The sequence below is a fragment of the Poecilia latipinna genome, unplaced genomic scaffold (assembly GCF_001443285.1).
Source record: "Poecilia latipinna isolate Pla-1442-1.1 unplaced genomic scaffold, P_latipinna-1.0 Scaffold1679, whole genome shotgun sequence".
Taxonomy (NCBI): Eukaryota; Metazoa; Chordata; class Actinopteri; order Cyprinodontiformes; family Poeciliidae; genus Poecilia; species Poecilia latipinna.
This window is the reverse complement of record NW_015114295.1, coordinates 53,696-70,730: the sequence shown is the minus strand read 5'-3', so window position 1 is coordinate 70,730 and position 17,035 is coordinate 53,696. Positions and strand designations below refer to the sequence as shown.

The window sequence follows — 17,035 nt, the reverse complement described above, 5'->3', positions numbered from 1 at the left end:
ATGATCAAGTGTTCACTGAAAGAAAACATTTATTGCATTTCAGGCAATAAAATATTGATTTTATCATTTAAAAGGAACAAAATTATTTGTTTATTTGCATCTTTCAATGCGTTTTTTTAATCATTCTATAAAAAGGATTAAATGACAAATCTGCAGAATGTTCCAAGTTTCTTATCCTATTAATCGAATAATCGTCCAAACAATCGATCAATCGATAACCATTTGTTACAAAGAACATAAGGTAGCCGTTGTTGTTGTAGTTGTTAATTTTATTGCCGAGTGCTTTTACACGGACATGCCGGTTAAACTGTAAATAACGTAAAAAAGATGAACAAAACGTCAATACTTAGTATTGCAATATTCAATAAAACACAAACTTAAACATAGATCTAGGAGCTTGGCTTGACTCGACTAGCCGGTTATAAAGCAAAGTTTACTCTTAGAACACTTCGTAATATAATAAACGTCAGCATTCATATATCACACTGCAGCAAACAACAGCTAGCATTTGGCTAATTAGCTCTAGCAAATTCACCAAGCGCACTCTTAGAACAGATAAATACTTATCTCCTACGGCTTTACAGCATTAATATAACTTACCACGTTAGGCAACACTCAAACATTAGTAAGATGTGATTTTATGGCAGATTCGGCATTTTAGTTTAAGCTAACGCAGCATAAGTACACTACTGGTCCGCCGTTCGTTTTCTTCTTCTACACATTAATTCACGGACCAACACAAAACAACTATAGAGCCCCCTAGTGGAATTGGAGGAGTGAATCCAACACTATTGTTATTTATTCAGAGCAAATAGCCACAAATGGGTTGAGGACAATTACATTATAAAAACATGACACGATTTTCCCCTTATTGTTACATGTTTATGCTGAAACAGCTGATCTATTTCTGTCCTGTAACATATCCCTGAAGCACATCAAAGCCAGCATTTATTCCTGAACAATGCTGACTGTTGGCTTTGTAGCGAGGAGCCGATGTAACGGAGAGCCAGTGAAGCAGATAAGAGTGCAGAGAGAACGGCGGAGCCGGAGTGCAGAGAGAACGGCGGAGCCGGAGCACAGCGAGGAACCGGACCGCAAACTGGGCCAAACACATGTCATACGACTTCAGCATAAGGCTGAGCTGGAAAAACCAACAAAAGGGAAGGCAGTGACACATGAAGGATTAGCGCTCACTCCACCTACAGCAACCAGAGTCCTGCAGACTTTCTTCTCTAGTTCTGGTAGATCAGAAACAGATATTTCACCAGAAAGATGCTGCTGGGTTTAGAAGACTTATAGAATAGGCTATAATGTGATAAATTAAGGTTTTGAATAATAGTTTAGGCCTTTCGCAATAACTAATTAATCAGTTTCATGTTAAATTAAAACAAGCTCAATAATTTCCATTTTCAAGATTTATTTTTTATCCTCCCTTTCTACCAAAAGATGGGTGAAAAAGTCTTCAATCTGCTGCTTTGGTCTCAGCTAGCTTTGTTTTTGTATGGATAATTTAACTAAATTTATTTATTGTTTCTGTTGTTTATTTAATTTGGATATTTAAAATGTCCTCCAGTTCCAGTGTTACATGTTCATTTGAATTTGAAGCTTATTGATCTTTGAGAATGTGTTCTTGCATTATTATGCTGTTACTATTATATTACTTGAAAATTGAGTCATTAATGACTTTACCCAAAATGCTAAAAAGGTCACTAATTTATGGAAGCACAAATGAGAAAGACATGAAATAGTGCAACTGATATGCTCATTGCAATATATACCAATATTATTGACATTGCAGTTTTTCTAACAGCAGGACAAAAGCAGCACACTTTGCAGCAATCGCTCCACAGAAAAATTTATTTTGAATCTGTTTAGAACAGCGCTACAGCCTGGCTGCGCTTTCTAAAAACAAAAAAAAAAAAAACAAGCAACAACAAGTCAAACACAAACCTGCTAAACAGTAACCAGACCACAAAGTTACCAGACAAACACACAAATGATTAAATAAAAGCAGCTGACACAACATGAAAGCCCACATGGGAACCAAACACCGAGGGATCAGAGGAAATTTCACTGGCCCCTGTAGTCTCAGATAAAAGACTTTAAAACACTTTTCTTACTTTATAAATCACTGAACCTCTTGTTGTTGTGTCAGCCCTTCAGATCACTCAGGTGTTCTGGCTAAAGTCTACTTTAAATCCACAGAATCAGAGCCAAACACTAAGAAGCAGCATTCAGTTTTTTTGCTCCACTAATTTGAAACAAACCTCCAGAAAACTGAAAAACTGCTGAAACACTGAGTTCTGTAAAATCAAGGCTAAAAACCCAAACCCAAAGTAAGTTTTCTCTTACTTTGTCACTGCAATATAAATTTATGCTTGTCGTTTTATTTTCCATTTACTTATGAAAGGCACTTTGAATTGCCTTGTTGCTGAAAATGTGCATTTTATGAAGAGCAGTATTTGTGTTTTTGCTCCTTTGACTGCAGTGCTGAGGTCAAAGCCATTCAGTCTGATGCCAAAAAGATATTTTATCACTTTGTATCATTATTGCAATAAATGCTACGAAATATTGCGACCAAATTTAAACTCCAGAAGGAAGAAATGAGGACTCCGTCATTGTACTCTGTTCTTTTTGAACAAAGCTGATACAAATTAGCGAAGCACATTAAAAAAAGAATTAAATTAGTGTCTGCAGCCACATGACGCCACTTGGGCTTCATAAGAGTTAAGAGTAACATAAATGAAAACGCCACGCAGCCACACAACAAGATGCTAAATTTGCTCCTTGCTAAGTTCATTTTTCCAGCCTCCTAAAATATCTTCATTATCAAATGTTGTTTTCCCACCACAGAACTAGTTCTGTTTTTCATTTTAGTATCTGAATAAACAGCCTACCCACACCTTTGGCAACTGAGCACAGCTAATTTCTTCATAGAGATGCAAGTCTCTCTTATCTCCTGATGCAAAATGGCTGCAGAGAATAAACTGCAAGCACAAGCAATTTAAATTCCTTACAGGATACCGATTTCTCCACCCAACACTGGCAGCTGTGGAGACAGATTTTCAAACATGGCCAGAGGGTTGGCAAAGTTTTAATATAGAGTTTCACAAGTTAATAAAAGATAAAAAAAACAAGGTTCTCTAACATTGAACCCAAAGACCTCTTTACTACTATATCTCACTACTGTGTGTTATGTGTGGTTTTTATTTCCGTTGAATTTATTGTTGTGTTTTGTGCAAAATCAAAGTTTATTCATCTTTGCGAGGGTGAACTTGTAATTTATGCTAAAATCAATCTATTACTTTAAAATGGCCTCAAAAACAACATTATTATCGTTCATCACAACTATTTCTATGATAATTTATCGTCCAGTAAAATTTATCGTGACAATCTGACTGTATTAAAAAAGCAGAAGCGTTTAAAGAGGAAGTGCATTCATAATACATTTCCAAATACAAAAACTGGTCTCATAAGCGTAATTTTGACGTTTTTACATTTACCGATATTTCTTCCTCAGCGTTTTTAATGACAAGCATAAGTGGCCCAGACTTCAGACTCGACGTCACCGATCTTTCTGTTTGGTGAGCTGCACACACAGACTCTAATATGCGTATGTGTGCGACCAGTTGAAACTCCAGGTTAGGCCAAATGACTAGGACTGTGGCAATAAGCAATAAATCAATTAATTGCATGATAAATTAAAACACCCTCACTTTCCATTAGCATGATTTATTGTTCTTATATTTTATCTCTTTCTACCAAAAACGGGATGACAAAAGTCTCCAGTGTGGTGTTTTGGTCTCAACTAGCTCCTTTATTTGTTTACCGAGATTGCATAATTCATTTTATTTGCCGTTTCTGTTGTTTGGTTTGTTTATTTTGGATATTTTAAATGTCTTCCAGTTCCAGTGTTTAGTGTTCATTAGCATTTAAAGTTTATTGATCTTTAATGTGTTCTTACATTATTATTTCATCACAATTACATTTCTTGAAAATGGTCTCAAAACAACAATATTGTCGTTTATCACAATAACTTCTGGGACCATTTATCGTCCAGCAAAATTTGTTATTGTGCATCTATCATTTGTCTTTTTGTCCTGATGTAATAGAAAAGAAAATCTGAAATCGCCGTCTAGGACTTGACCTACAGAAGCAGACGGCTCACTGAATATTGATGAATCTCAAGCAAAGCTGAAATGACAAGAACGATAAAGACAGCATCTTTAATGATGTTACCTTCATTGTTCAAAAAATCACCACCATAGAGCAAAAAGTAAATGCATTTATCACAACTAATTTTATATTACAGGCACAGCCAGAAAAAACTGCATCAGAAAATGTTTTTGTCTTGGCTGGAGCAAAGAAAACGAGTTGGTGGCATCAATGGAATGTCAACTCCTCTGCAGTGGGAATCTGTGCCTGTTTTCTGGGTCTTCCAGTTTTTTTTTTTTTTTGGTTTTTTTTTTAAAGCACTCTCTTTAAGCGAACGCCAGCTTCAATGAACGTCTTGAAGAGTTAACACTAACTCCTGGGAGATGAAGGCAGCCAATGCCCTGGAAAGGCCCAGCTCTTCAAAAGCCTGTGTGGTTGTTCCTCTGGAGAAAGTGACGTAATGTCAGTTTGCAGGGAAGGTGGAGAAGAAAGAGAAAAGGAATGGGGGGATTTGACAGCAGCGAGATAAAACACAAACTCTCCCAACAAAATGCTAATTCAGAGAAACTAAAAAGAGTGCAGAGTGCTGATTTCACGCCAACCCCCCACACAAATGCTGGTACGTTTGGTTTCAAAGAGAGAAACTGCCTGCTCTGGAAACAGAAAGACCCACATGGCAGATTCTGACTAATATGTGTAAGAAATATACCGATCATTTGGTAGGGGACCAGTTGGCTGATTTTCATGTTAAAGTAGCTCCATTGTGAAGCTACAAATAATTTTTTTCCTCCAGTCTGTGAACACACCATGGCAAATTGGTTAATTTGCTCTAATAATAGCCTGAGTGTGAAAGTTTTTCCTAAGTGAGTGTATCTGCCACTTCTGCAAAGTGTTTAACGTTCGGTTAGAGGAAGCACAGAGGTGTGAGGACGTCCTAGAAGAAGACTTGAGTTATATCTACCATTCATTTTACTATCAACATGCAGCTATTGCTTTCATTTATAGTAATATTTGCTAGATTCATGGATAAGGTGAAGTATACTTATTTACAGATGCACTGATGATGCTTTGACTGGAATAAAGTTCTCAATTATTCTTTTCTTTCTAAGAACAACAGATTTAGTTCAACTTTGTTTTAATTTTACTGTTAAGCCCAAATCAGTGAATACACATGGCAGATTCTGATTCAAATCAACAAAAACAGAGACAGGTATCTAAAAGATCCATAAACAATGTAAAAGAAGCAATTTTGGAAAAAAAAAAAAAAAAGGTTGTAAAATGCAAGAAAAAAGCATGGAGACGATTGTTTGTACTTTTTGCAATGGGCAAAAGAAAAATATTGATTAACCTTCCAGGAATTAAACTTTTCTCATACGGGTGCACTGATTTACATTTTCTGATCAATCATTTACCTTTAAGAAGCCTGATCTGCTCATTCAAATTTTGTCCAATACTGACTTATTTTGTCTAAAAAAAATCTCTAAATCTCTAAGTATAGTGACAAAGATGATTATCTTTTGTGCTCTTCAAGTATTTCAGACTGGACAGCTTCCTTGCGATCACCCTAATCTTCATCCAGCTCCACAGACTGAAGTCAGTTATCAGCCTGGGCTGCTTCAAGATGTTAATACTACTTCCTGTCTAACAAATACCAAATATATTACATGTATTGTGTTTTGTTCCATGTGCATTGACAAAACTGACAAAAAAATGATGGTTTAACAATAGGTTCCCATAGTAACCATTGCTTGTGTGGGATTGGCTATTGTCTGGATGTTAATATAGCAAAAGAATGAGCTGCCTTTCCCAAAAGTTAGTAAATACTTGCCTCAGCATATTGAAAATGTCATTATGTGCCTTCAATATTAATTCATTTTGAATTTCCAGTCACATTGCAAAGTATTTATTGTTATAACTTCTAAATATGAAGTTTAGTATGTAGGAGTCTTTAGTATTTTGCAAGATTTCAGGTAATATAATGGTAATGGTACAATAATGCAAGAATACATTCTCGAAGATTAATAAACTTTAAATTCAAATAAATATTTAATACAGGAACTGGAAGACATTTTAATATCCAAAATAAATACTCAAAACAACAGAAATAACTAATACATTGTATTATGAAGCCTATGAATACAAAATAAGGTCTAGTTGAGACCAAAGCAGCAGACTGAGGATTTTCCTCATCCTGTTTTTGGTAGGAAGAGACAAAAGAGAAAAACGATAAATCGTGCAAATGGAAATTATTGAGCTCATTTAATTTATCGTACCATTAATTGATTTATTTATAGCTTACTGCATTTAATCTTCAGAGATTAAAACGACAGAAAATAAGAGCTATGATGATCAATAACCTGTAAACTGGTGTGTTTCTATATCGGTGAAGTGAGTAAACAAACTAAGAGTCGCCACGGAGACAAGCTTAGCACCCAGCTCTGATTTCTCCTACCTGCTGTTCTCTCTGCGCTCTGCCAGCATTTCAACTCTTCACCACCAGAAGAAACAAAAATATTCCATCAAAAGGCAGAAATCGGCCGCTCGTGCCCCTGTGAAAACGTTCCTTTCCGAAAAGCCCTGGCGATGGCGGAGTCATGCCTTTCCGTCTTGGCAGCATCAGAACAGAACATGCTACGCACAGAGCGCGGAGGCAGGGATCGTCTTCAACTGGCAGTGCTAGAGGCTTTGTTTTCCACTAAGCATACTGTGTGTGTGTGTGGTCTGCCGGGACTGGCACAGCTGATCCCCCCCTGACACCGGGTGGGGTGTACAGAGCTTCAGAGAGAGAGAGAGAGAGAGAGGAGGGTGGAGTGTGGCGAACACTACAGCCATAACAGAGAGGAATGAACCATTTCGTCAGGAGGAGGGGAAGAAATGAGCTAAATTAAAAACCACTGTCAATGTGGTTTAAGGAATTAAAGTTAATTTGTGAAAAATCTGTCAAAAGTTCAAGAAAATTTGTAAAGTTGGATTTAAAAAAAACACTTTAGGGTGTATTTACACCAGTTGTTTTTAATCTGCTTTAACAGAACTCCAGTTTGTTTGTCACTTTAACACCGCACTTTGTCAAACGATTCAAACCAATTGAAAAACTTGTTCCCCTCCTCGCCTGTTGTGGCGCTGCACCCACAACTGTGGAAGGAAACATCACAAAAACCTCTGAAGAAGACACTGAGCACAACCTCCGTCTTCACAAAATGTAAACAAAAATGGAGTAGCATGAGATTTTAGCAGTTGTAGAATTTCTCATGTGAGCGATAGATTCTTCCTTTTTTTGTTTGGAAAATCTGGAAAGTTAGATTAAAAAACAATTCAGCCCTGTTTAGTCTGCTTTACTCAAACTCTAGGCTGTTTGTCGGTTTGCTTTAACATTGCACTTTGTAAAACAATTCAAACTAATTGGAAAAAAACCCTGTTCCCCTCCTTGCCTGTGGTGGCGCTGCAGCAAGAACTATGGAAGTAAACAAACAAATTCTAATTCAGACCAAAAAGTGAACACTGGTCTGTTCGGTTGAAGTGAACTCTGACACGGTTTGAATGAATATGTGAACGCCACATGAACTGCAGCAGGAAGCAAACAATAGCGCAGGGCATTCTGGGTGAATACAACCAAATCAAACGCAGGAGTTTGTTTTGATCATGGTCTTTTACCAATCACAAAAGAGAAATCCCACTACTCCTAAAACCTGACAGTACTCCATTTTTTTCACATTTAGTGAAGAAGGAAGTTACGTTCATGTCTTTCTCTGAGGTTTTCATGTTGTTTCCTTCAGTAGTTCTTGATGCAACGTCACCACTGGGGAGCAGTTTTTTCAACTGGTTTGGATCATTTGACAATGTGGTGTGAAAGAGAACCAGAAGTTATTGTGAAAAACGATGATATTGTTGTTTGAAACCATTTTTAAGTAATACAGTGGCATAACAATGCAGTAACACATTCTCAAAGAACAATAAACTTTAAATCCTAATGAACATTTATCACTGGAACTGGAAGGTTTTTTAAATAACCAAAATAAATAAACAAAACAACAGAACAAATAAAATGAATTATGAAGTCTCTGTAAACAAAACTGTCCTTCAAAAAAGGTCCAGTTGAGACCAAAACACCAGACTGAAGACTTTTCTCATCCAGTTTTTGGTAGAAAGAGAGAGAAAATCGCACAAATTAATTTTAATTTATTATCCAAGTAAATGATTTATTGCTTACTGCGACAGGCCTAACGAGGATGATGCCTTTTAAAACTGCTATTTGAGTTTATATTTTTAGGCATCAGTGGCCTTTAATGAACAGTAAATAGATGGAAATCATGCAGAAAGTGGGAATCAAACCCATGAAAACCATATCAAGGACTATAACCTCCTCACATGGTGATCGCGCTCTACTAACTGAGCCACCCAGTGCTCCTGGATTTATTTTTTATTGAAGGCTGAAATTTGCTCACATATTTATGAGGAAGACGACTCAGGAATATGGTTTCCAGATGTACACTGAGGTGTATAAAATGACTCCAGCAGGGAAAACATCCTGCGCCGCGCCAAATGAAGCCTGCAACACATTCTCATAACAAACACACAAACTTGAATATACAGCTGAAGATTTAAAAAGTAAATAATAAAATAAAACACCAACCCGTCTCAGAGAAAAAGCGAGAGAAAAAGCTGTTGTGTTATACAGCCTTAAGGGATCCTCAGGATCCAGAATGTTATTTGACGCATTATCTGTCTAAAACTGGGCTCATTGTGTGAACTGGAACTGTGTTTATGTGTTTATGTGAGCATGCAGGGCATTTTATATTATGACTCAATGTGGCTATGCATTAGAGTTTATGAAAAACACATTGAAATAAATTACGGCAATAAACAAAACTGGAATATTTCATTTTCCATCTGTCCAATAAAACAGCAAACCATTACCCTGCTTTGACTAGTCTATAGAATAACCCGAAGCCGACATGCAGCTTCAAAACACCGCCCAATAAAACACAGAAACATGAATCCATTATTTATAAAAAAAAAAATAAAATTGTTATGAAATTCCTGAAAGCTTTAAAATGCATAAATTATCCTTGAATTTACCAGCACAGTAAATGACGCACAATAGCTAAATAAGACATTACTGTCTAAACTGACTTCCTGTTATCCTCAGCACTTTTGGTTCCTTCTGAGAATGAAAAAAACTGAAATTATTCAGTTTAAGAATAAACAAACTTCCTGTGGTTCCTAAATTAATTCTGCAAAACAAGTTTAAAAGCACATAACACAACTAGATGAGACGGACAAACTATTAACCGTTTTGGGTTTTTCGCTCTGGGAAATGATGTATATATAAGTATACAAGTTCTGTTTGTATGATTTATCAATAATTTTGTTTACAGAGACTTAACTCAATTTATTTGCTGTTTCCTGTTATTTTGTTTATTTATTGTGCATATCAAAAACGTCTTCCAGTTCCTATGTTAAATGTTCATTAGAATTTATAGTTTATTAATATTTGAGAATGTTTCTTGCATTATTATGCCATTACCATCTTATTACTTGGAAATGGTCTCAAAGCAACAATATCATCGTTTATCATCCAACATTGACTAACATCTACAGGTGCAGAAAAAAAATAGATTTGAAAAATCGCAGTTCCAAGGCCTTGAAATTTTAAATCAATTCAAAATGCGAAAACGCATTGATTTCAAAATCTTTCCAGCTCCTATTAGCGAGTACACTTCAAATGGGATTATGCGTCCACTCAGCCACCGCAGGTACTTAGAATAATTCGATGCTTTTTCTATTTAAGAAAAAGCCAGGCGGACAAGCTAACCTAACACTGGAAATTTAAATTACAGAACTTTAGGCACCAACCTATTTTTGCTTTAACATAAACTGGAGGAATTTGATTAAGTATGAAACTGTTTTAAATAAATGTTTTGTTTACACCGTGTCTCCTTCTTGTCAGACACGTAATTTAAACTGAATCTCTAGACCATTAAATAGTCTGAATTAAAAATAGTTTCCACATCAAAGATCTAAATCAAATTTATAAAAATTATAAATTATGTATCCCTTATTGAAAGAAATGCTTATCAAATAATATCAAAACAAAACTGCTTACTGAAAACATGGTTGTGTTTGGGCTAATTAAAAATCATCCAATTATGTTACATATTAATACAGAGAGCCTGATAAAAAACAAAGTCTGATGCTGTATTTCTATCTGACGGTTCACTTCGTCATCCTCTGTAACGCATTTCACTTGGTCCAAAAGGAATCGCTCTTTGTTCTCTCGGAGGTGAATTAGCGCCAGACTTGTGCTGCATTATCCGCAAGATTTACATGTAGCTTCATAGTTTCACCGAATCAATAACAGGCCAACAAAGCACAAAATCCAAAGTGCTGCAGCACAAAGAGGAAATCACAGGGATAAGATGTAATATCAGGGCAGAAGATTTGCTTTCATTCTTTCATACAGACGCATTTACTGAAATGTTTCTATTTACATGTAAAACTGTATGAAACGCAATTTATAGTAAGAGACAGTTAGGGAGTCTAATTTCCCAATTTTTCCTTTTTATCTTTAGAGCTTTTTAATGCTCAGAGTTATGATTATTTCTAAAAGTCTTCATCATGTCTTAATAACACTGATAATAAATTATATTTGCAGTGGAAAATGACAGATTTATGGCTGTTATCTCAAGATGTTTCACTCCAGTTTGCCCACTTCATTCCACCTCAACCTGTTTTACATGACTTACCAAGATGATGAACCAGATTATCGCCACATGTAAATAAGATCTTCTTTGTTGGCATTAGTTACCCCAGATCTCAGAAAGTAACCCCAGTTCTGTTGAACCTGTTTTGTAGCACGATGATCAGACAATGAAGCAACTGTTTGTTCCAGGGCAGTGCAATGCAAATATTCTGATCAAATCTACAGCTACCAAACATCAAAGCTGGGGAAGATATACAGTAAACACAGGGTGAATTACCAGAATATATTTTAATACTGATTAAAATATACAGTTTGAAAGGGTACTACAGAGTAACATTTGCCTAAATTTGGGCTACAATCAAACTGACAAGCTGTTAGAAAACTGTGGCACAGCTCAGTAACAGTCAACACCTATTAAGTTAACTGCTAAATCTACCTAAAATAAGAGGCAGTTTATATGATAAAATGAATCAAAACAACAAATTCATTTGAAAGACATGTATTTATGTCAAGGCAACCCTTGTTTTAGCCCTGCAGAGGAAAGCAGACTCAACCACTGACAGGAGTTTCAAGTTACAAAGCCTGCTAGCACTGAAAGCCGAGTGGGAGAAAAGCAGAAGAATGGAAGAAGTCAAGACTAAAGCTACTGTATGCTAACATTCAATTTGTGAAGGTCTTGAGCTTTTCCTATTAAAAACAGTCTGTTAGACACAATAAAAGGAAATTAAACTGCTGGATCAGTCTTGACATGCGACCTATCAATCAAAAACTAAAACATACAACCGATTCTGAACAATGAAGGCTATAAACAATCTTCAGTGTGCTCATTAAAATGAACTTGTATTTTCTACGACATGCTGAGGCATGTCTGCAGCTCTGCACACAGTACAAGACAGCTGTTCTTGTTTTATCCTATTAAACTGTCACCCAATGCAAATGCGACCTATATCTGACTTAGCTTAGGGAAGTCTGGATGGCATAAATCCAGTCTTTTCATCCAAAAATTCTAATTGCTGCCACTTCCATATGCAGTACTAAATCAGACACATATCCAATAGTCTTCAAGCATATGCAGTCATATCACATTTTATCTCATTGACATGTGACATGCGTCATAATAAATCCAGTTAAGGGTTCCCCCAGTGTATTATAAGCCTGGCGGGCCACCAAGCTTCACTTGGGGTGCAACTAAAGCTTATAAGTGTATTAAAACCCTGCCAAGCCACAAGGTTGTTATTGGGGTGCAAACAAAGCTTATAAGTGTATTATAAAGGGGCAACCAGGGTTTATTGGGGGCACAATAAGTGCAATAAGCTTTACTTGGGGTAAGTGTATTATATTATAAGCCTGAATGTTCACAAAGCTTTTCCTGGGGCACAAGTAAAGTTCATGACTGTATTTTAAGCCTGGCAGGTGACCAGGCTGTACTTGCACTCCCACCAGGCACCAGTAACAGTGACACCAGTGTCTCTTTGGTGAAACGTAAAGTCAGTATTTGAACACATAAGGAGACTAAGGTTAGGAGTTCTGTATTTTTATTCACCACTGCTGTTGTTCCTAGTCTATATGCCAACTACTTTAGTGAATAAAGTAAAAAAATTATCTATTTTTTTGTGTTTGCTTTTTAAGACTTTATAGTTGGTGTTAAGGCATTGTTAATAATGCCTTCCAATAGCACATAATTACCTACTATTGTTTTGAAATTTCTTGTCAACTTTAAACATGCCTTAGCTTAAAAACACGGTGGGCTGCTGGATGACTGCCTTAGCATCCCAACCACTGGGCTTAGCAAGTTTTCATGAGGAAACACTGAAGGATGTAAACAATGGAAGCAGTGCCGGTACTTTGGATAGAGCTACGGTAATCTAATAAGAAGACAGAGAATCTTGTGGTACGTATAAGCCAAGGATCGGGGGGATAATTTAGATGCTGTCCTTTATATAACAATACAATTTTTAAAGAGAAGTCTGTGTTAGATGAAATTAGTATTGGTATTTCAAAGCCTTCCAAAACAGTAAATAAACCAAAATATTCAGATCTGTACCACATCAGAAATCCTCATACGATACGTCAGAGTCAACAGGCGTCAGTTCACTTCATCACTTACTTTTTTCCTGTTTTAGCTATAAAAATACTAAAACAGGAAAAACAAAGTTCATGAAATCAGAGCCTCTTGCTTCCAGTACGAGCACACAGTGACTCTGCTGTCCTTTCACACACGGCTCTCTGTGCAGAAATAAACTCAATTTCCAGATAAAGTTACAACCAGACAGAAACGCTGTTTAGCATCGAGAGCAACGTGCAAATCCATCTAAATGCTCGGCATTAAATCACCACTTCAGATAATTTGGATTTTATATTAGATTTGACTCTAATGCTGATCTGTGGCCAAAAAAGGTGGAAAAGTGCTGCTTCATTGCTTTTTGCTGGTGGCTACAGAGATTCTTCTTTTAGCCACATCTGCAGACTTTATCCTGAAGAAAATTTAGTGAATCAGGTTCAGCTTGCGTGCATGTTTTATGTCTATTGCTATTTAAGGCTTGCAGCTGGAGGAAAATGACACTGATAAGGCCTTTAAACCTAATTTATGTCATACAAAAAACATTATTTCCTGCTGTGTGAGCAACAGACTGAAAATTAACAAGGTGAGGTATTTTCTACACAAGATTTTGGGGAAAATGGTTATATTAAAAACTTTTAGAAATGACAAATCCTATTCTAAACCTAAGAGAAACAAACATATAATTTTTATCATCAGTTAAATCTATAAATTTAAAAATCTATATTTGGTTTTAACATAATCTTTTAATTTGACTGACAGATTCTTTCTGAGTGGTACGTTTCTTTGCATCGCAAAACTGAAAAAAAAACGTCAAGAAAACTGCAAAACAGCTGAAACGCTGAGTTTCTTCAATTAAAGCTGTTGCTGACCTCAAGGTCAGACAGTTCAATGCTTAGAGAAGTGAAAGAAAATCCCAAGAGCTCCATTTCAGATATTAAAGGTTTCAGCTAGCATGCTAAATGCCCCATGCTAAAGGTCATGACAGTACAATAAGAAAAGGACTGAACAAGCGTGGCTTGCTTTATAGGTTGAGAATAAGAAGACGACTTCCTTTTTCTAAAAATAACATGACTTAGGTTTGCAAAGCTGAATCTTAATGAGACAGAGGCATGATTTTTGTTTGTAATGCACAGAAGTATATTTAGAAAAAATAAGTGTAAACATCTGGTAAAATCTGTCCAGCATGATGGTGAAGGTGTGATGATTAGGGTTGTTTTGCATCCACTAAGTGAGCTGGAGTCTGATGTCTGTAAAGGTATTCTAAATTAAACATGGGGGGTCTGAGAAACAGCTGAATCCTGGGGAAACTGGGTCATGCAAGCAGTTAAATAAAAGTGGATCTACAAACTAGGCAGCTTCTCTACTTTGCGGTCAACTTTGTTGAACACGTTCTAACACTGCGAAGGCTGACATTCGCAGTGTTAGCCTGAGGTTAGACTCAAGTAGGAATCTGGGAAATCCAAATCATTTTCAAAAATGTCTGATGGCAGACAGATGAGAACCAGAGCCATGGCTGAAACTGTTTACATTCCCCGCTGTCATGATTTTTAATGATTTATCACATGAACAAACATATACACATGTGATTTTAATTTCCTCTCTTATTTCATGGAAACAGCTCAATTGCAAAATTATGTTTTTCAACATTAGCAGAATATTGACAAAGATTTGCCCACATTTGTAATCAGTAAAAAAGGTTGATTGGTCTCTCTAAATTGTTGTAAGGTGTGACTGGCTGTGTTGCCCAGTGTTGGACTGGAAATCTGTCCAGGAAGTACCCTGCGTCTCACCCAATGACTGCTGGAAATAAGCAAATCCAGCCCTGCACGGATAAGCAGGTACAGACAGATGGATGGGTTGCAGATTTGAGAATTACTAACAATAACGTAAACACAACCACAACAATTTTCTTAATTCCTACTTGCAACATATGCCTGGAGACAACTAGATCACACTAGCCACATTTCCATTGACCATATGATTGCATAATTTGACATTTCGAGAATAAATCTGCTTAATGGAGACTGTCAAATTTTGAAAAAAACTAAATTTTTGATAAAACATTTTGCTGTAAGGATGAGGTCTTTTTTAGCGTTTATCAAAATTTGTTTAGTTCACAAAACTGCAATGAAAGCACTTTTTACACATCACACGAGTCTCATGATCAACAACCACATGTTGCCACTGGCAACAAAGAAGAAGACAGCAGGAAGTAGTTGGAGGACGATGGATCAGCATGTTTTATAATCATATATCGTGTGAACAAACTTATTCACGTGCGTTTTAATTGCATTTACCCTTTAAAGGAAACACCATAATTGCGAAATTGTGTTTCTTTCAACATTAGCAGAAAAACGACAAAATATTGTGCACATTTGTAATGGAGAAGCCTCTAATGTTAAACTTTCCAACTACCTAAATACCAAAAATCAACTGACAGGATGCATAAGAAGACACCTTATCAAAATCTGGACTCCTTTAAAAAAATGGGAAACTTTAGAATGTAACAAAAATATTTAGTGATAAAAATAAAACTAGCAGAAATCATTTTTCCTAAAGACAGAATATTCTCTGTTGCTGTGTTTAAAAGTAAGAAATATGGATTAAAACCTATACATTTACATACATTTAACTGACACATACTCTAAAGAGATCATGCATTTCAGTCACCATTTCTAAATAAATTGCAGCAAAATTTCAGCTATAGATATCCTGTTAAAATATACACACAATATTTATATAATTTAGTTGTTTTAATGCCAATACGGGTTAAATAGTTTGCTTTGACATACCTTATACAAGGCAGAGACGGAGATGTAGGTTAATTAAATGGTGTGCAGACATCCAGGTAGTCGGCCCTAAACCCACAAACAATACGCTGACCAGAAGCAACCACAGGTTATTCTCAATCTGCACCTTTGGCGCACAAGAATACAACAAATCTGGTCGATATAACCACCCACAATATGCGAAATATCAAGTATATACAGTCAAAAGCCATCGATGGTTAAGGATTTGGTTCCCCAACCATGATTTACTAATGTTGACGAATAAAAATGCCTTCACACTGAATCATTCTCGGGTCTGTCAAGGTTATCTTGACAGTGTCCTTGTGGGGTTTTTTTTTCCAAAGCAGCCCATTTTCCTTCAGCCAGCCCCATCAGCTCGGAGTTAAAACCCAGCTGCAGACCTGCAGTTGGTCACCGAAACGCCTCCAGTTAAAACATGTTAGCTCAAAGAAGCTAACCAGCTGATCGCACTAGCATCGCAGCATCTGAGCGACAACTGTCAAACTAAACCGTGACGTCTTCAAATGAAATGCTTTGAAAATAACAAATTATAAAGATATATATTTAAACTACACGTTATAGTGCGACAATTGAGTTCATACTCTCGTCTTTAATGGTGTTATTGTGACGCTAACAGCGGCTGCACCGTTGCTGGTGCTGTTAACTGACGTGATGAACATTCCTGTATATGCTAACTGTGCTAGGCGGCTAGCTGGCGATGCTAACTAGCCGCTCCAGAGACCTCAGCGTATCCGCCGTCCTACTCACCAGTGAGCGGCCTCTGAGGCGAAGTACTTCGGTGGGAACGTTGACGATAATCTCCAATGTGTGCATCCATATGTCTCAGACGATGCGCAAACCTAAAAGCGGTGAGCGCTTCCTCTCCTTCCTTTTACCGGTAGCCATTTTTTCCTCAACATCCAAATAAAGCGGAGCTCGTCCCGGTTGCGATTAGGTCCCAGAGCCGAGTTTCCTCCAAACAGCATCCTCCTCCTGACACCGCCAGCGTGGAGAGGGGAGCCACATCTGCAACACAAAGCTGACATCTGTTGGATCCTCCTAGGAAAAGCACTCCATGACTTGCATTAAAGGACACGGATCTAAAAAAATATATTCTTACTCCTTTTCTTAGGACCTACACCAGTGCAGTGGTGTCCACACTTTGATTGTTTTTGCAATTTTGCAACTTTTTTTTAAAGGTAATCCGCTCAATAATAATGAAACTTTAAATCATTGTAGACTGAAAATGTAAAGAAGGTTCTTCCACAATTAACGTTATCATTAGACAGGAACGCAGTTTCTAACTTTTTGGGGGTTATATATATATAT

At 36.7% G+C, this 17,035-nt stretch overlaps 1 protein-coding gene across 5 annotated transcripts in view; it reads right to left on the bottom strand.

Annotated features, from left to right (window-relative positions):
- Positions 1–16,671, bottom strand: part of wdfy3 (WD repeat and FYVE domain containing 3) — a 92,838-nt gene extending 76,167 nt beyond the window's left edge. For 4 of the 5 annotated variants that reach the window (XM_015060036.1, XM_015060038.1, XM_015060037.1 and 1 more), the window contains exon 1: positions 6,608–6,903. In XM_015060036.1, the coding sequence (XP_014915522.1) occupies positions 6,608–6,636 (29 nt within the window). In that variant the 5' untranslated portion in view covers positions 6,637–6,903. Of the gene's footprint in view, positions 1–6,607; positions 6,904–16,474 lie in introns of those variants that run through there. The other variant, XM_015060040.1, reaches the window with a different exon arrangement.
- Positions 16,672–17,035: the final 364 nt, after the last annotated feature.